This window comes from Tubulanus polymorphus, chromosome 10 (assembly GCF_964204645.1).
Source record: "Tubulanus polymorphus chromosome 10, tnTubPoly1.2, whole genome shotgun sequence".
Taxonomy (NCBI): domain Eukaryota; kingdom Metazoa; phylum Nemertea; class Palaeonemertea; order Tubulaniformes; family Tubulanidae; genus Tubulanus; species Tubulanus polymorphus.
In genome coordinates this window covers 5,635,779-5,657,023 of record NC_134034.1, presented here as the reverse complement: position 1 = coordinate 5,657,023, position 21,245 = coordinate 5,635,779, and the positions used below count along the sequence as shown (strand labels likewise).

At 38.2% G+C, this 21,245-nt stretch overlaps 1 protein-coding gene and 1 pseudogene across 3 annotated transcripts in view; one reads left to right on the top strand and one right to left on the bottom strand.

The window, feature by feature from the left end:
* Positions 1 to 20,980, top strand: part of LOC141911911 (hydroxyacylglutathione hydrolase, mitochondrial-like) — a 68,041-nt gene extending 47,061 nt beyond the window's left edge. For all 3 annotated transcript variants that reach the window (XM_074803012.1, XM_074803013.1, XM_074803011.1), the window contains 4 exons: positions 14,777 to 14,880; positions 17,297 to 17,398; positions 17,678 to 17,757; positions 19,375 to 20,980. In XM_074803012.1, the coding sequence (XP_074659113.1) occupies positions 14,777 to 14,880; positions 17,297 to 17,398; positions 17,678 to 17,757; positions 19,375 to 19,468 (380 nt within the window). In that variant the 3' untranslated portion in view covers positions 19,469 to 20,980. The remainder of the gene's footprint in view (positions 1 to 14,776; positions 14,881 to 17,296; positions 17,399 to 17,677; positions 17,758 to 19,374) is intronic.
* LOC141912146 (uncharacterized) lies at positions 11,957 to 13,520 on the bottom strand (annotated as a pseudogene).
* Positions 20,981 to 21,245: the final 265 nt, after the last annotated feature.

Below are 21,245 nucleotides of genomic sequence, written 5' to 3'. Positions count from 1 at the left end.
AATCACTGAATTCATAAATGTTTTAATTCCTATAATAGGTAACGTTGATAAAGCGTTTTGCTGCTAACGTTTATTCTACAACTTCAGGCTAACGTTGTGAAAAAGTTATGTGCAACCTGGGTTATTGGTTTCATACTGAGCATTCATCGATTCTAATCAGTGTCTGTCTCTCTCTCCTCACTGTAGAAATATGGTAATTGGACTCGTTTTAAAGCGTCGTTCTATGTGGTCATTTTATTCTCATGTGCTTCGCCCTTATTCATCATTATATGATTTTCATCAGTTGTTATCTGTTGAATCCAAAGGCATATTTACTCGATGGAAGCCGATAATCCTCAGTGTGTGAGAAAAGGTAGCAAACACGTTGAATTATGTGATAATTCAACCGGAAGAGAGAGCAATCCTTTATCAGTCTCATATTTACTATTTCTTTCGTGATCTGATATCGCATCTATTAATTTGTTGATACACTCATCGTTTTTTTCTTTTGATCTTCTATTTCGTCAAGGGTCTTCAATATGACATCAGTTATGGGTTTCTAAGATCTCAATTCTCGCGTTAATTTATTGGAAAGTCTGGTCAATTTCGATTTTTCAGTCTGTTTGACTCTTTTTAATACCATTATTGAAACTATGGGTTCAGTATTAGTCTGCTCAGTCACATCCATGTCGATTTGTCAATTCGATTTCTAGGCTACTTACGATTTTAATATGAGTAATCCAACATTACTTTGCTATTAATCCTGCTCATTCTTCGATGATAATGTCACCTTTCTGTCTATAAACGCTTTATTTGATATTCCGATTTGAAAATTATAATCTTTAATCCGAACGATTCGATAAACTGTTCTGTTCTCTAATCTGCTCTATTAGACAACTTTTTAATAACTACGCTCTGCTACCAATTTTGTGGAAATTGTTCTATCCGTAGATCCATTATAGAATACTTAAAACTTTCTTTACCGATATTTCGCTACTTTATTTTTCTTTCCATAACGTTGGACTGTGTCCTTTGAAATTCTATTATGACTGACTCGATTTTACATAATTTTTTTTACTGTTTTAACTATGGAGACAGGGTGTCTGTGTTATTTTACAGGTCATTTCAAAATAGTTACAGGAGACTTCATTCCTAGGCTATAATTTGTTTTCTTTGCTGTCAGATGCTTATTTTCCACTACTAAAAACTATGTATTCTAATCACTTTTCATCACATTCAATGAAATCAAACAGTTATCTGTAAAGAAAAGATAAGATGAGCCAATAGTCCTCTCATTAAAGCAGCTTTTTGCTAAAGCGGTATCTCACTGAAACTTCAACAAAAATAATTCAAAAACAGAAATGGACATACCACTGGATTATCTGTTCCTGCAACTTGTTGAAGCAGGTTAGCAGGATTTTCTGGCTCTGCATCAATAAGATCTGACAACTGATATTTTTTTAAACGAGGCATAAACCAGCATGCGCCTGCCATTGAATGGTTCTCCAAAAATTTCTTGTCATGTTGTAGTCTTTTTATGGTGTCAATGTATCTTTTCCACTAGTTCTCCGTATCATCATCCAAAAAATCTTTCCATTTGTTTAAATTACTGATATATTTGCTTGACAAAAAGTCGTCATAATGTTGAATCAAAATTTCTGGTCACCCGACAGGTATTGGATTCAATAATCCACCTTTCAATACATGCCATGTGCCCGAATTTAACTTCCTATAAAACTAACTGCAGCCATCCTCTGTTTTGCGGAAGCAAAAATTTTGTATCTTCGAATGTCCAGATATATTTCTGATATGGGTCTCAAGCCACACCTTAATATCAGAAAGACCATTCAAAAATAGACCAAAGTTTCCTCCTTTCCTAAAGTTCCTGCGATTACTGAAAACTTTCAATCAACATCCTCGTGTGTGTGACCGACGGATAGAAATGATAGATTTGTCTATAAAATAAAATCATGACAATCGGGAAGTAAAGATAGGCATTCGATATCATTCTTTTGAATCTAGGACTAGTGATATTCATTTATGAAATAGTTAAATAAATAACTGGGTCTTTCAAAGGATCGACGGATGAAGAAAAAACTTATGACTCAATATTTACCATTTATGACTCCTTCCGCAAGGTCTTCAATAACACATTTATCACCATGTTAGAATCATGCAGGTACTGTAGGATATCTAAGTAGTAATATCTCTGCTGCAAGGTATGGCATATGACATCTGTTACGTAAGTTTTCAACAATTCATTAGAGCTAAATTCCTGCAAATAGTGTTAACCATTAAAAGAAAGTGTATATTTCATCTGGAAATGTTGTTACAGAGTAAGGAAAGTAACGCAGCTACCAAGGAAGAACGTCTATCTACTTTTGACGTTTTAATCTCGACTACCAAAAACCAGATACGTAAGACATAAGGTTATAAAATGTTCATAAACTATTCATCATCACCATGACCTATTTCCGAATTACTGTACAAATATTCCGATTCGAAAATAATAATCCTTAATCCGAACGATTCGATAAACTGTTCTGTTCTCTAATCCGCTCTATTAGACAACTTTTTAATAACTACGCTCTGCTTCCAATTTTGTGGAATTTTGTTATAAAATGTTCATAAACTATTCATCATCACCATGACCTATTTCCGAATTACAGTCGAAATATTATCATTGCTTTAATCAAAACTGGCTTCAAACTTGCTTTAGGATTTGAATCGGTTAAATGAGGAATGTAAGTATTCTTCTGATCCATCCCATTGATAATCTATGATATGTAGCCTTGTGGATTAGCTTTCGCATGATTTCTTCTGACCTGATATGCCTGTCTATCCATTCTAAGTAAAAGTCAATTCCATTGCTTAATAATCAGCAGCGTTAGAAAAATATGAATGTCGACGTCAATCAGTGATATCACTGAATCCCGAAAAAAATCTGTACAGAGCATCAGTTACTCAAATTCAAGAAAAGTGCCTTGCAAAAGCTACTTTCCTTCTTAACATGCAGCCACCATAAGAATGTTTTTGGTCTTGAACTGTTGACCAAATGTCGAAAAATTATCTAGTTGCCAATAATCTTAGACATAACAGAAATGCCCGTATTTAGGGGGTTCGGGGTTCGCCTATTCCTGAAGTTCCACTCTAGATGTCAGCCTAACGAAAACTTTAGCCCAGCTTCAGTCCCAGCAGGCTATTGCATTCACTTTTCGCCTTAGACAGAATCCAGTTATTTTGGGAAGTTTTGCAGACTCTTCAATGTATTGGCTTTATATTTGGGTTACACATGTATCTACCCAAGACACATCATAGCCTACTGGCAGCCATTATTGTTCACCAAAATCAGCACTTTTTCAAGTTTTCAAGGGAAATTTTGAAGACACTATGATCAATTATCTTGAACTTCCGTATGTATTTGTATCTGTATGTATTTGTATCTAGGGCCCATCAGCCTTAAGACAATTGGGTCGAAGGGACTCACAATGGCCGTCCTGTGATCAAAAATTTGTGGTCAAAAATGTCAATGTTGTCCCAAATTCTGAATCCTGTAGTTTCTTACTGGTTAGCCATTGTTCATTGCAATTTGTGGTGGCTATTCTATGGAAAGGGATCTTTAATACCTGAAATAGGTATTTTGGATCAGCCAATTATCACGCAATTGGTGGCCATCTTGGTGTCATCAGTACTCATGCATAGGTGGAAAAAGCACATTATATTGATACCTAAGCATATTTTGTTACCACAATCGATTGGAAAGTTGTAGCTCATTACATGTTCTATGATTGTGGTGAGTTTTAAGGTCATAAGTAATTCTATATGGTCACCAGGGGGTTTTGAATTGAAGAATAAGTATTTCCTGATTATATCAGTGCATAGGCATATGTAGTTCATGACATGTTCTATGATTGTGGTGAGTTTCAAGTCATTGGGTTTTGCATATGGTCACCAGGAGGTGTTGAATAATGGAATAACTTAGTATTTCCATAATATATTGGTAACGAGGCATATTTTGTTATCACAATCAACTGCAAAATTGTAGCTGCTGGGATGTTCTATTATTGTTGTGAGTGTCAAGATCATTGGTTTTGTATATGGTCACCAGCAGGCGTTGAATATTGAAATTGTTTGATTGTTGAGCATTTGAAACCACTTCCCAAGTTGGCATGGTGTCCCTGGACCCCTAGTTTTTGTAAGTGCTCGCTCATATAGGTTTCGAACTTACCTAAACCAAGGCAGTTTTCTGGAGACAGAAGCAGTGAAAGTTGCTCCTTGTTTTATCTAATCTTTTAACGATTTTCTGGGTTAGCTTTACATGGCATATTCATCTCATATGAGCTAAACTTTCCTCGAAATCCAACCCCCAAAGACTGAGCTGGCAATGGGCCTAAAATGCATTATGTTATATGTACGATCTGTCAACCCTGGATCCGTTGTTGCTTGCATCTTACAACTTAGAATCACGCAAGTTGTACATTTTTTGAAGGCATTTCCCTAGAAAATATATAGAATTTGTCAACAATTATGAATTTCCAAATGAATGAAATGATTTGCACTTCAATGAAAAAATTGTATGGATATAACTAACTTTAAGTGATTTGAATAGTTAAAGTACATATCTTCTGTGCATACCTTCCGGATTTTAACATTTAGGCAAGATTCTTTCCATAACTCGTAGAATGAAGTCCGCTTTAGGTATGGCAGGTTATGTAGATCTCTTTCCTTCTGTTATAATTTCCAGACGTTGACTTTCCGAGTAGTGGATGGAAGCCACGCTTCAGCCTTGTTGGGTGCATGCTCAGCATTTTCAGTCCGGTATTTTTCTAACCAAGCCGATGCTTTGTTGTTGACGGCTAGAACATCGCTCAGTGTCACTGCATAAATACCATGAGCCATCAACCAGCCATTCTGACATACTCTCACACCTTTCACTGTATAGCTCTTCATACTGCCCAATGAATCTTAGATAAATCAATGACGCTCTCGCCATGATTTAGACCAAAGGCTTCGACAAATTTCCAAAATGTCTTCTTTCAGGAGGAAGCTGTTGCAGTGGTTCTTTTTACAACGTGGCACATGCTAATTGCCTTGCTGCTATTTTCTTCTGCAGTACATTTGGTTTAGGATTTGATGAACCTACATATGATTGCAATACATGTATCGTATTTAATATTTATCGGGGCAACAAATTTAAACATCTAAATTTTTTGCATCAAAATACATCTATTTCATATTTATTGCTCTTGATATTGTGACCGAGTCAACAATTCTTAACCCTCTAGTGCCCAGACCTAGTTTTAAACTAATAAAAAAATATTTGAGGTATTTAATTGATGGATCTGGACCCAAAAACCACAAAATTGTAGCCAAATGTAAAAACAAAATCTTTGGCCCCCTTTTTGGCAATGTTGTAAAATTGCAACAGCGGGCATTGAGGTTCACAAAAATGAAATAAAATTTTTTTTAAAAAACTTTCTGTTAGGCTAATACCAGAGAAATCAAACCTCAATATTTATTATAAATGCTAAGTTGACACTATATTGGAACATACAAACTGTTAAACATAAGATTCAATGCCAGTTTATGATTTCTATCATACCAACTTGCGTACAGTCAACCGGGACGTATATCGGGGGTTGACTGTATTCACCAAGACATTCCGATAGTAGATTACACATGAAACAGTTTGAAACAGTTCCTGGCACTGCTAAAACAATCGCATATTACATTTCTCACAGGCAATATCGGTGTAGCATTTTTTACACAGAACGCACCGTCCTCTTTTTTCGAGCCTTGTTGGCCAGTGGCCAAATCCATCTTTCTGAACATCGGTAACAGGACCGCGACGAACCAATTTCACTGGTTTGGGGGATTTTTCATCAGCCAGTAGCCTACCTCTTTTTCTTTGCGCATTTTTCCAGATTAGAGCATTAGCAATTTCACTTGAAATCGCCTGTTATTCATCACTTCTTTCAAACTAATGCCAAGAAGAGGACAGTCTCTACGATAGAGCAGCCAGGCGTTGACTGCTGCTACCATGACGGAATCACAATGTTCGGACGCTTCACCATAGCAAAGTCGTTTTTGCTTTTATCCCAACGTTTCACCTCATCTACAGGCTCTACCCCGGTATACGATGACACCAATGTAACAGCCTTATTATCAGCCCACCTCACAACCACCACCTGAGAATTTGTCTCCACAGCCTCATCATAGGAGCCCCTGCCTTTTTTCAAGATCTCTTTTTCTGACAGCAGTGGGCAATTAGGTAATCTGTTTTTTCGAATTGTACCAATGAAATGTATACCCATTGAACGCAATGCAACAATGAGCCCCAAACCAGTGAAATAGTTATCGGCGAAAACTTTGTTATTCTTATGTTCTGGTAGTGATTTACATAGCTTAGTCACCACATCACCACCGACGCCAAGCGCTGAACGTGTGCCACCACCACCCTGATATATACCAAAGTCATAGAGAATACCAGATATGCCAGTTCTGGCCCAAATCTTTATGCCCCACTTATGTGGCTTGTTCTTTATGTATTGGCGTATGGAGCTATATTTCCCCTTGAAGCCACCATAATTTCATCAACGGAATTATGTTCTTCCGGTTTCACTTTTAGACAATTATGTCGTAATGCGTCCAACCAGTTGCGAATTTTCCATACTTTATCCTTTTTCTGTTGATCACTTGCAGTTTCATTGTCAACAAAATGCAAAATTCGAAGGATTATCTCAAATCTACTACGTGCCATTACATCTGCAACTGGTCCAAAACGAGTCTCCTGTTCCCAATACATTCTGACAGATGGCATTTTGACCAGGCCCATCAGTAAATACATGCCTAAAACTTGCTCAAGTTCTTTGGTTGTCAAATTAACTACAGTTCCATTCTTCTGGATACTATATACATTCGAAAACTGCACTACAACCTCCAGCATGTTTATAAACCGACTGAAATATTCATATGGTGTCTCGACAGATTCCGATGATGGTGTCAAATTGTTATCCGTGAACGTTGTATCAGTCAGCTGAAGACTTGCACCTTTACGCCAGCGATATGATACTGGTTTTTGATTGGGTACTGGTACCAGGTTGAGGAACTAAATTAACCAAGGGCTCATCATCTGAGGTATCGAACCCATCATCATCGCCGTCGTCAGCACTATCTGAATGATCATGTGTCAAACCCGCTTCTGGCCCATATTCATCATCACTTTCCTCATCTAACTCACTATCATTACCATCATCAAGGGCTTCTAGGACGTCAAGTACAGATTTATATTTACTTCTTCTAGACATATTCATCCTGCAAAATATAATGAATCGTGGTGTTACCAGACATGTTGAAATGAATAAATTTTTTTTTACAATATCGCCGTCAATTTTCCAAGTTGATGTATTTTTCCAAGGCTCATTGATTTATTTGCTATCTGAAATAATGATACCATGGACTACTATAGTTTAATTTACCAATCAATGCTTTACAAATATTAAAATCCAATTCCAAAAATTTGATTGAATTGAACTTGAAATTTCCTGTTGTTGTAATATTACAACACCGATTTTAGCCCTCCCCTCACATACAAGTCATGCGTAATTTTTTACTGTAAATACGTTCTTAACGTTCTTTATACATTTAATTTCAATATTAACTGGTATAAAACTATGATACGTACCACTATCTTGCTAAATTCCAGTCTTCAAAAGTCCAAATTTCTGTGACCGGCTTGTGAAAAATTCCAGCTTTCTTTTCCTGGTTAGTTCATGCTACTACCGTTAACCGGCGCCACTATACGGTTGTTATATTACAACTACGAGTTTTAGAGGTCGTTTAACAAAAAAATTAGTATTTTTCAGCGAAGATTAGGACCATGGGCCAGGTGCCCAAAATACTGTCGTAATATCACAACAGTGGGCCCTAGAGGGTTTAAGGTAGAATATGTTCTTAGTTTATGTTTTACTCTACATTACTTTTTAAGAACTTTTCCTAGTAAACTCATTGCATCTCCTCCTGAAATAAAGTGTATGATTAGTGGAAGGAAGCCTGTAAACTTAGCAATAACTATATCCCCCTTCTACTAATTACTTTAGCCTATCCCTTGACTGAAATTCTCCATGCCACCACATTGTATGGGAGCGGTCCACTAGTCCGCGGGTCCATTAGTCTGCCGCCTGGCCAGAGACATCAGAGGTAGACAAGCTCAACGGTTCTACATATTTCATATTATATTTCCGTTTAATCGGAAAAATGTATATAGAAGCCATTATCTCCTCTAGCAAAGTGTGATTTAATAGAAAATTAGATCGTTTATAGGTAGAACTTGACACTTTATGCAAATTAGACGAGTAAATATTCTAAAGAATGAGTTTTTTTTTCATTAGAAACACTGCTGATTCAGCCATGATAAAAATTAAAAAGTTAAGATAGACAAACGTCTGCCTATACAAACGTCTGCCTATCATACAAATTATTTGGATGGATAATTCTCGCATAAAACAGGTCTTCGATCTTGGATAAATTGAATAAAAAGTCAAAAAACGGTGCAAAATGTACACCAAAACAAAAACTATATGAGACAAAGTCTGTCACAAAAATCAATTACTGGTATAGAACTACTATGAGACAAATTTAATTGCTTCCGAAGTCTCTCACAAAAATCAACTACTGGTATAGAACTAACAAACAACATGAACGTGTCACATCAATATTACTTCAGAAGTCAACAACTGCATGATAAACAGCCCTCCAGTAGTTATCTACGGCGATTTTCGAGGTTACGCCATTTACGACGGCGAACAGTCGGTTGCCCGCCTCGATTCATCTGGGAAATGCCTTCAGTTGTCTGGACCTGCAGATCTTTCAAATGTCGAATGAAAATCCATAAATTCGGGTGTCTCACCTCTACTCTATCATTCCAGGACCTGTGAAACGCTGAAATACTATAGATAATGAATATATGGTTTTTGAAACTGGGCACGTTTGCTGAGCTATATTTTATATGGGTTCAGGAAATTTGCCATGACTGCCAACAAAAAGAAAATATTTAAGTTTCTATCTAGCCAAGATCACACCCCGCACTACCTACCCAGCGAATATGGTGGTCGGAATAATTATTGAAGTTATGGGACCAGCTATCGTACATTCCCAAAAGATTGGAAATCGATCCTGGAAATTTATTTTATCAGAGAACCCTGGGGTAGCTTAGTTTCATAATTTTATAAAAAAAAGCCACAAACCTTCAGCAATATTGTTTGTGCGACATGACATGTTTCTTTCGTAACAGTCGAATTGGAAATTGACCCTGTATGTACGTATTCTCTACATAGAACAAGAAGTCATTTAATGCAGGATAACGTCTAATCATTCTTGCAGTTGAATTTCTATTTTGAAGGAAACAAAAGTTATTTCGGAGTAACGCAACAGGCAAGAATCCGATTGACATCACCTTCCGCACTATCTTCCGAAATTTGTTTCTTTCTCTATACGGTCTGACAAGACCAAGAGTCTTGATACGGCGCCATAGAGCTTGGTTGAAATGGAAGTAACAACCGCCGACATTAGCATTGGGTAGTTCCGTTTCCACGGCTGTAATCAGTGCAAGTTCGAAATCACAAACGACCAACCTTGGGCGCCACCTATGGTTGCTTACTCTTCTTACTTCGCGCTTCAGAACCTGTAGAATCTGGCGATAATGGCCAATTTCCCGATTTACCATTAGTGCGATAACAAGGGGCGATACTCGCCCATGGTAATCGCCAAGTACAGTAAAAACTTGTACATATGGTCGTGGTGCCGTTCGAAAAGTTCCATCCATGTATAATGTTTTGCACGCTCTCAGTACTCACAAATTACGGTCAGATGCAAACATTAAAATGCCCCAATCATTATCCTGGTGCAGTAGAAAACGACGGTCATTCCAGGCAGTGGCCCATGCACCAGCAACGTTAACGTCTTCAATGTCATGCGGTATGGGAGGCATATTTCGAGTTTTTGTGCGCTTCATAGCAGATCGCAATGAAGGGAATGAGGGAATCTCACGGTCTCCACCACCCTGGCCTCGGCGTATACGTACAGCTTCTTCGTCATATACCCTTTTGACTGGTTTTGTTGGATCGTTACGTATTGTAGTTTTCACTGCGTTAGAAAATTCACCTTTTTCGATTATTAATTCATCTGTTCCGTGGGTATGAGCGTCGGGCCGTCCGATGACTTGGATATTTGCATTATCTTGCTGGCGATCAAATATATTGGTTTTTATATTTGACCGGCACTCGGATCTCCAGCATCGCCACAACATAGTTTCGCTCTGTTTCTTATTGTACTGATATTTGAATCCCTCGTAAATTAAGACTTTGCCCCTTCCATGAGCTCCGCATATTAATCGTGGTCGCTGAGCCATTGTTCATCAGTTTATGCCGGGTGTTACAATACTACTGAGTGAGAAATTATTACAGGCCACTTTCCCACGATAGGATCGAGGCATCCAGAGACACCGTATGGCCAATAGGCAACTTTCCTTATAAGTTACATAAAATATGGCCTTGAGCCATACAAAATTAATTGCTTGGTTCTCATCAGAGACATTGAAAAAAGTTGATGAGGAAGGGCTAGTCTTTTTTAATATTTTAGTATAGACTCCACTTTTCGACACCACGGGGAGGAGTCTTTTTATTTGAATATGAACCAGTTCAAACTTTTTTATCTAAATTTCAGGAAAGTGAGGAGGGTACATTTAATAAATAATGAGAACCAAGAAATCAATTTTGCGTGGCCTATCGGGCGTGGATTGAAAATATTGACAAGGATAAATGACCCGCGGACTAATGGACCCGCGGACTAATGGACCCGCGGACTAGTGGCCCCGCGGACTAGTGGGCCGTTCCGCATTGTATTACAAGGAGCAGACTTGTGGGACGGTGTGCCCCTCCCAACTATCATTTTTGGAACTACTAGTCCTCTCTGGTACGGTACAACGAATAAGGACTCCCTAATTTTGCAATCAACGTCGGATGAGCCTTTGTCTAAAATTTTGAATATCTTCTCACTGAACTGATTTTACATGAGTGACAAGTAGTTCGGTGTTTAATCACACAATCATAATTCATAAACCACCATAGCTTTCAGAGCTTAATGAGTTGGATTTGGTTACTGATTTAAGCCATAAGGTTAAGGATTTCTTCTTTATGGATATATGCATGATATGAATATTTTACGTGAACCTACATGGACCAACCTACAACCTTGGGAGAAAACAGATTTATCTGATTAAGCCCTTTTCAAAAGAGAAGAAGGCTGCCCCGGAAATGAAGAACACAATTGAAACAAATGGTGGTTTAATTCCACAAAATATTGCAGTAATTGATTATAATACAGTGCGATTGTGTTTTATGATATTATGGGGATTAAATCTATTTGATAATAGTCAGTTATTTTCCCGCTCTGCTTTGAAAAGTTTTTCTCTTAGCAAATGAACGCGTGTTTTAAAGAGATATGCGTTGTGGTGATTGGTTACTCTTGTCACTACCAGTATTTTCCCTGTTGTTTTGCTCTTTTGTAAGAAAATAGTATATGTTCTTTCCATCAGCGCTACCGCTGATGTGACTGCAAGTCCAATAAGCAGTATGAGAAATACAGCTAACATTTCAAAAAAACATAATCGGTTCAGTTTCCGATGTTTCATCTGACCACCTGGCAGGATGGATGACTTTTTTTTAGAATGAATAAGTAATTTTCGAGATATAATCATTGACATTACTATCAGTCTTGGATGCTGCAGCAATAGGCCTATGTTTTCTCTCAAGTTTAGGTGGTTGCTGATAATCGATATGGGACTGATAAACTAATCGTTCTTTCAACCATAAATGACTTAACTGAATTGATTAATCAAAAAGCCAGTGCGCTTCGTGAGATCTTTGTCTCTCTCAAAACTTTTTCCAGCCAAGAAAATCATGTCTGTGAGTGGGTCCCATTACAATCCCAAAATTGTAATCAAATCCGACTGGTCGTGCACCAAGTCACGTCTTGCCTGGTCATTGACTGTTGGACAATTGCTGGTCCATTGTTGTAGGGTGATGCTCCGGTGCTGCATAATGTCCATCGATTAGTGATAGTAACGCAAAGCATCGGCCTCCGAGTCGACACCTGTCAGCAGGTTATCAACGTAGAGCTTATTAATTACATCGAAAGCAATGACGGATCATATCCCCGGAGTGTCTGTAACGTGATTGCAAGCATAAACGGTGACGAAACGTTGCCAAATATGATCGTGTTGGCACAGTAGGGAACGAGAGATTTTGAAAGGTCATTATTCTGGTACCATAGGAATTTCACAAATATCCTATTGTCTGGTTTCAGCCTGATGCACAAAAAGACTCTGGCGATCTTTCTTGTGCGAAACAACAGAAGCAACTTTGTGAGATCCCTGATCATATTGGGTCCCTCGTACAGACATTCGTTGAGGGACGGGCTCCCACAGCTGGCATCAAAAACAAATCTTACTGGCATCATAGCGCTGTTCCGTAGGACGGGGATGTGGGGAATGGACTAGCTCTCCACATCCTTCTCCTTGTTCTGTAAAGTATCCTTTTTCTATATTTCCGGCATACTCCCCAACAAGATCTAATTTCTGTAAACGGTGCATGACTTGCCTGATTCTGCTATTGCCAAGTTTAACTCCGGCTGGTTGAGTCACCGGGATAGGGTTGCAAAATATTGTCTGTCCTGGTACTGTAATTGGTCCATGTAGTCCCGTCTGAATTAATTATCGTATCCGGATTCGTGCCCAATGCTCTTGCCGTATCGGTTTCATGATCTGGTGATCAGAACGGCTATCTTTTTAACACCATTGGTGGTGTCTACACTAATGTAAGTGCAGTTGTATTCTTTCCGCGTGGTGTGTCCACCAAATCTGTTTACAAAAAGTGTATGTTTGCCATGTGTCGGTAAACATAATCATAATCTATGAGGCAGCCGGCTGTGATGTGCCTATGCCAGTGTGATAGGTGGCCATTTCCGGTCTCCAGGAGCACGGTTTCGTCATCTGAAACTGAAGAAACGGTTGCTGTTTCAGACGATTGCGCTGTCACATCCGTGCACTGTAATTGGGATTGCCCATTCGGCGAATCCTTCCAGATTTCATCGTGCTGTGAATTCGAACAGTGTTGCTTAGTTTCCGTTCGAGACAGCTGCAGCGCTGTATCTTCATGCTCGTGTATGGCCCAATGATGTTTTTTGCCCCATGTTTGACACCACCCGGCGTTGGAGCAGGCTTTAGCAGAATGAGTGCTACTCAAGCAATTGAAACAAAGCCTGTTACGTTTAATCCCATGGTTAATTTACACAGCATAACGGAGAGTGGATGAGCACAGAACGGGCACCGGTTTCTCCTCTGAAACTGTGTATGGCTGATAATGAGCAGATGCGGATGATGCTGGGAGCGGATTGGCAGATGACTCACTTTAGCGCACTCACTACAGATGACTCACTACATGTGGCAATACATATAGAACTGGTGAATAAACTATTTACCTCATTTACTTCCAGGTTCGCCACACGGCTGATTCACTGATAGCATCGAATTTTTAGAGATGAGTCCGATATTTACATGACTGGAATACTTGTTTTATCATCATTAATTGAAGTCATTTTATTAACGTTCGCATTAGCGATCCTTTTTGGAGCCTGTTTGTTAACTGGGGCACAGTGAGGCGTTCGCGTTGAAAACAGTCATGTACAGTGGCATATGATATATAGCCTTATACTCTCGTGTTCGCTGTGTGTATGTATCAGTTATAGAGTACGCGCGCCAAGGTGTAGGTCGCGCGTAACAACGATTTGTCTGAGTGAAGATGTAAGCTACTTAAACCAATCCTATCGTGAAATTATTGAAAATCATGTCAGTCGATAAACTTTGTTTCGTCAGGTACCGGCACTGACTGGCCTCAAATTTGAAGAACTTGGGAGCTTCTGTCCAGATTGGTCCATATGATAAAAGGGAAAAACCTCTGATGAAACCCAGGCTCTCACCAAGTTTGTACCGTATCTTATCGGGTAACTCATAGTTTTATTTCTTTTATATCATTCAAGGGATGTATTACAATATATGAACATTTGTTTTTTGAAAAATCAACTTTTCAAAGATTTCATTCTCGTTAAAAGTCAGTTATCATTAAAAGTTCACACAGATCAAAATGGAGTCCTTTTTTATATATTTTTTTCTTGTTTAATTTTCAATGAAATGATTTTTTGCATACCGGTAGCCTACGTGACAAAGTTTTTCTTCACACCAGTTTGGCGAGCCACTGGACCATTGGTCCTTTATTTGAGTTCTCGTCCTGGATCTGTTAAATCTGTCGCTGTCGTCCTCACCGAAACTCTACTGCTCTACGGCCAGGTTTCAGTGCTCATCTCGTGATCTCAAGCCAAAGACTTTGCAAACATAGAGATATACAGTTGGAGGTTGGAGGTTGATTGTAGGATTCTGCCACGATTGATGATGAGGGCTTAAACACATAGAATCAACAAACACACATCTTGTTCTATACAAGAAAACTGACTTACTGCAGTATTGTTTATTTACTGATAATGTGTTGTACAAGTAGTTGATGTGTAGTACATAAAACACTCTAACATAACATTGATCCTTTGTCAATGCATATTGTCTGTCACTTTTATTGCATTGAAAATTTTCATTGATGGTTTAATGTCAATTCTGATGGCAACCCTGCTGATAGCTTACCATATTTGACTTATTGAACTTCCCTCATATTGACGCGCACTTATCTTTAAGGTGATACTCTGTTTGTTGGAGGATGTGGACGATTTTTTGAAGGTAAACCAGAAGAAATGTACACTGCACTGGTCAAAGTCCTTGGAAGTCTTCCTTCAGAAACGGTAAATACAATGTGAATATCATTCAGATGAAAAGGAATCAGATATCAGAAGACGGTCATAGTATCATTGCTTTGATTGAAATAACCTTTTCATATGAATCTCAAGCTGAATTCCTCTTTCAGAATTTTGGCGCCAATGATTTTGCCAATATACTTGAACCCATTTGCTTGAACCCTTACGGCCATTTTTAGGACCTTCAATAGACAAACGTCGTTTACGATTTGGTTGACTGACTTTAAGGTCGTTTTAAAGTCAGTTAGTTAGAAAGTTCCCCAAATTCTGCTTTAGAAAGGGTGTCTAAAAGAAAATAAAAAGGCTGGAAAAAAATATAGATAAAATTTTCTTTTTTATTGAAAAAGATTTGGGTCCGTTCTGTGATCGCACTAATGATAAAAAAAACCGCCTTAGGTTTAAATGCCTAAAAAAACGCCCGGTCATATCAATTCATATCTTTTTAGTATAGGTGCGTAAGTTTTGTTTCATAGCTGAATTACGTTATATGCTGACATAGTCACGTCAGGTTCCAATCCATTTAACTTTTCGACAATATTCTTCATTTTGAATAGCATAGCATGGCTGTGCAGCTGCTTTGCAGCCTTTTTATGATATAGATTTACCGGCGTCTGAATATGCCGCCGCAAGTGACGTTTACAGCATAGAGGCCACAATTGTTGACCGATTGTTTTCAAACTTCGTACACGAGTAGGGTTTCACTTGGATATATAAAATTGGGTTCAAATTATGGCAACCAGCGGACCGACGTGAAAAACAATGTTAACAGCCTTAAGTAGAACCATTGACCGCAGGACTATGATATTACGTATTATGATTACCCCTAGTGAGAGGATGTGCCCCATTGGTGTTTAGGGTCCAAGGATCAAAGGATAGAAATATTGTGAACGCGATTCAAGAAGAACCGTTGATTGCAGGACTTTGATATTACGTATTATGATTACACCTAGAGGTTGTGCCCTATCGATTTTGGGGTCCAAGGATCAAAGGTCCAGGTCACTACAGGTCATTCATGTGAAAGCTGGTGAACGCGATTCCAGAAGAACCATTGACAACAGGACAATACTATTTCATAATATGATTGCCCCTAGGGAGAGAATGTGCCCTGTTGATTATGGTGATCAAAGGTCAAGGTCACTACAGGTCATTCATGTGAAACCTGGTAAACATGATTCAAAAATTACCGTTGGTAGGAGGACCATGCTTATACGTTGTATGATTACCCCTAGGGAGAGGATGTGCCTTTTTGATTTCAGGGTCTGAGTATCAAAGGTCAAGGTCACTTCAGGTCATTCATTTGAAACCTTTTATACACGATTCAAGAAGAAAAATTCATAACAGGACAATTACAGTGCACTGCACTGCACTGCACTGCACTGCACTGCTCTGCACTGCACTGCACTGTACTGCACTGCACTGCACTGCACTGCACTGTAAGGATATGCCTTAGTGATTTTGGAGTTCTAGGATCATTCCCTACTGGCTATTGCGGGGGACGTCGATACGTAGTATCAAATTGCCTTGTTTTCAAACTTAGTACATATCTAGGGTTTAATCTGGGCCAGAACCCTATTTAAAATGGGCCGAATTGATTCAAATTTTGGCCACCAAACTTGATACACAACTAGGGTATCACATTGGGCAGAACCCCATTCAAAATCGGGTTGATTCATTTCAATTTATGACCAGGGGGCTGGCATGAAAACAACATTAACGTCTAGAGGCAACAATGGCAACCGATGACTAGGGTATCACTTTGGACAGAACCTTTTAAGGAATCGGGTTGATGCCGTTCACATTATGGCCACCAGGGGGCCGACATGATAAACGACATAAACAATCTAGAGGCCACAATTGTTGACCAATTTTCTTAAAACTTCATACACGAGTAGGGCAGAACCCTATTAATGATTAAGTCGATGCAATTCAAATTATAGCCACCAGTGGAAAACAGCCCACAGGCCACAACTGTTGATAAATTTTTTACACTTTGTACACATGTTGTCTTATCACATTCTCATAGAGATACTTGTGGCCTCGATTTTTCTAATGCATTTACCACAAATCCTGTAACTTTACATGTGGCAGTGAATTTCAGGCCGGGGGAATTGCGAGTCTTTGCCTCATTCTAGTTGGTTGTATTTCTACAAAAGTCTACAAAAGTCATTTCCTCGGGTTCAATTAATTTTTGTACATGTATTTAGATTTAAGATTTAGCCTTGATAGTATATATACAATCAGCTTTGATGGCTCAAATATGATGAGTGGGTAGTATAGATTCGATTGGTAAAATATGCATTATGATTTTTCAATTTGACACTATCCATGCCATGATATCCATCCAATATGGCAGGGACTCTTGCCTTAAGTAACTAATTTGATAAAGTAGTTAAACATTTTTCAGAGAATCTACTGTGGTCATGAATACACTGTTTCAAATCTGAAATTTGCGAAATATGTAGAACCACATAATGCACACATCACTGAGAAATTACAATGGGCTGAGGTGAGTTTTGTATGCTATAGTATATACTCTGAATCATAAGTGCCTTGTGCAAAAGTGCATGGTTATGTAGAAATATCTGTAGACTGCTATAATATAGGGTAGACCCAGATGAAATTCTGGGGGGCCAACTTTTTTTATATCTGTAGGCCCTACGATAGCTATTGAAATGATATCAACATGCGAACCAAAAATGGGTTCTTCACATTTTATTTTTAATCACAAACCCTATGTATATACTGTGTCATATGTAATAACTGAGAATAATTGGTTTACTTTCAGATGCAAAGAGACAAAAATCTACCCACAATTCCTTCAACGATTCAACAGGAATTTCTCTTTAACCCATTCATGAGAGTACAGTATGTTCACCTTTTAATTTTACATAAACTTGTAAAATTCTATTCAAGCTAGTATACTTGCTTAATTTTTTAGCATTCAATTTTTAGCCCACTTGCGACTTTAGTCCCAGCGGGCTACTGCGTTCACTTTTCATCCGTCCTACATCTGTCCATTCGTCTGTAGACGGAATCCAGTTATTTTGGGAACTTTTGAAGACGCTTCAATGTAATGTCTTCATATTTGGGTTAACCATGTATCTACCCAAGACACATCTTCAGCCCAAAAACTGGCCCTGTCAGATTCAAGATGACCAACTGGGAGCCAATGTTGTTCGCCAAAATCAGCACTTTTACACATATTTCAAGTTTTTGAGGGAAATTTTGAAGACGGTTAGATCAATTATGTTGATCTTTCATATGTATTTGTATCCCCCAAGGGCCAATCAGCATAAGAAAAAATGGGTCGATCGGATTTAAAATAGCCATCCTGTGACCTTTTTTGTGTAAAAAAAATGTCAATTCTGGCCTGAATTCTGGGTCCTGTAGCTTCCTACTGGTTTGCCATTTTTCAATGAAATTTGTGGTGGCTATTCTTTGGAAAGGGATCTTCAATACTTAAAATATGTATTTTCGTCAGCCAATTATCACGCAGTTGGCAGCCATCTTGACGTCAACAGTACTCATTCGTAGGTGGAAAAAAGTATTTCGATATTATACCTGTGCATATTTTGCTACCACAATCAATTGCAAAGTTGTTGCATGACATGGTCTATAATTGTGGTGAGTTTCAAGTTCATAAGTTATTCTATATGGTCACCAGGGAGCATTGAATAGTAGAATAACTAAGTATTTCCTTATTATATTGGTACCTAGGCATATTTTGTTACCATAACAAATTGTAGCTCATGACATGTTCTATGATCGTGGTGAGTTTCAAAGTCATTGGCGTTTGCAAATGGTCAACAGGGGGTGTTGAATAGTAGAATAAGTTAGTATTTCCATATTATGTTGGTACCGAAGCATATATTGTTATCACAACCAATTGCAAAATAGTAGCTGCTGACATGTTCTATGAATGTGGTGAGTTTCAAGGTAATTGGTTTTTTTATATAGTCACCAGGGGCCTTGAATATTGAAATTGTTGGATTGTTGAGCATTTAAAACCACTTTCCAAGTCGGCATTGTGTCCCTGGACCCCTAGTTTTTGATAAATGCTTCAAAATTCATAGGTGCTCACTTACTCTATTTTTGTGTACCTCAATCTCACTCATGGAGATAAAATGACCTGGCAGATATGAACAACTAAAATGTATGAATGTGACTTTTTGTTACTTGAATTATCTTGAGAATAAGAAGCGAGAAATAGAAACCTGATGAAATTTGAGAATTCATTCAAATATTCAACGGATGCTTTTGCTTGCATAAGCGAAAAAAGTACACAAACACCGACTCGTTTTCAGGATATATGCACTGGATCCTTCATAACCATATAGTGCACTTAAAACCTGTCCAAATGTGACATTGTATGTATGAGTTATGAAAAATAAATATACTATACTATATTGCAGGTCATTCAATTTGAATGTTACAGCAGTCAATCCTAGTTTGAATCTGTTAACTTTCCGTTCTTTTTTGCAGGGAGCAAGGTTTGAAGGATCACACTAATGAATCAGACCCTGTAGCAGTTATGGCTGCTGTCCGGCGAGAAAAAGATAATTTCAAACAAAAATAGATGAAAATGGATAGTTGAAAATATTGGAGTTGGCAAATTTTTGTCATGTCAGTGTGCTGATACACTTTTGTTGCTGCTTTGTCATCAAATATCGCTTTTTAGGCCTGCCACTAAATACATCTCAATGACAAAAAGGAGAATGAGGAATGAATAACTTTTCTATGGTTGTGGAAACAGGATTTATCTATTTATCTGCTCTAGATGATGATTACCAGCTAAAGATTCAACTTATTTGTTGACTATTTTCATGTGTGCAGTTACGGATCAATACATCATATCGTCCAAAAATAGCTTGCTCAAGCGAGCTCAGATCTTTTTTAAATCGCAAACATGACAAGGTGGTTAGGGAAAATTACATTTCTCCTAGTTTTTACCAGAGTTTATGCAACCAGTTATATTTGGTAAGGTTGAGAATTGTGCAATCGTCGGACACGTCGGTAGCTTTTAGCCCACTTGGAGTGTAGCGGGCTATTGCATTTGCATTTTATCTGTCCATACATTTGTTCTGACTATTGATGGAATCAAGTTATTATAGGTAGATTTGAAGACACCTAAATGGATTGTCGTTATATTAGGTATATACGTGTATCTATATTTGACACATCTACAGCCCAAAACTGGTCCAGTTTGATCCAAGTTTGTGGACTGGCAACCATTACTGTTCTGAAATCATTTTCTAGGGAGATTTCGAAGACCCTTCAATCAATTATCTTGATGTAGCCTAACAGTATGGAAAATCTTGAGTCGATCAGACACAAGATGGCTCTCCGGTGACGTTTTTTGTACCAAAAGGGTCATTTTAGCACAAAATTCTGAGACCTGTAGCTTCCTAATGATTTGTTATTTTTCATCAAAATACGTGATGGGTATACTTTGGCAAGATCAAGATCTCTATTGTAACAGATGGGTTTTATGATCAGTCGATTTGAACGCAATTGGCGACCATCTTGATGTCATCAGTCCTCATTCGCAGGTAGAAAGAGGTTTGAGGAAAATATCAACAGTTTTTAACTTAAAGTCCTGATATTTGATGATTGTTTGCGCTGTCAGAGGATACATCGCCTCATGGAATTAGGATCACCCAATTATTCATTTTTGCCATCACGGGAGTTGAATGATTAATCGGTATACAATGTCTATGTATCTTCATATTGGTTGATACTAATGCATATTTTATAACCGCAATCGATTTCAACATTGTAGCTCCTAACATGTTCTACGATTACGGCGACTTTCAAGGTCATTGGTTTCTGTATATGTTCATCAGGGAGCATTGAATATTTGAATCGTCAGATTGTTGAGGATTTCAAACCACCTCCCTAGTAGGTTTGGGGTCCCTGGGTCCCTAATTCATTGTAGTTTCTATTCGACCAAGATTTTTGGGGCTCATTAGGATGTCATAATCCCTGCTGGTTTACTGGTGTGCACGTGGTAGTAGAAACCCCTGAGAGTATTTAGATGTACAAGCCCTGCAAAAAATGCACTGTATTTACAATGTATCAATAAATTATCCCTATTATTATAACATGTGATTGTCTTGTTTTCACATTGGTTAGAATAGTCAGAGATGCTGAAGTTGATTTAGGAAGAACTGACTTGTTGAAGGCGCATGGTTCCTTATTATTCGTTCAGTAACCTTATATACTGCAAGCATGCTTGTTTGTTAGATAGAATAACTCTATATTGGTTCTTTCATTCACAGACATCGAATAGGTTCTGTGCTGTGCTAACATTTTACCCTAGGTCACTCATGTCATCCAACAAATATCATGCATTG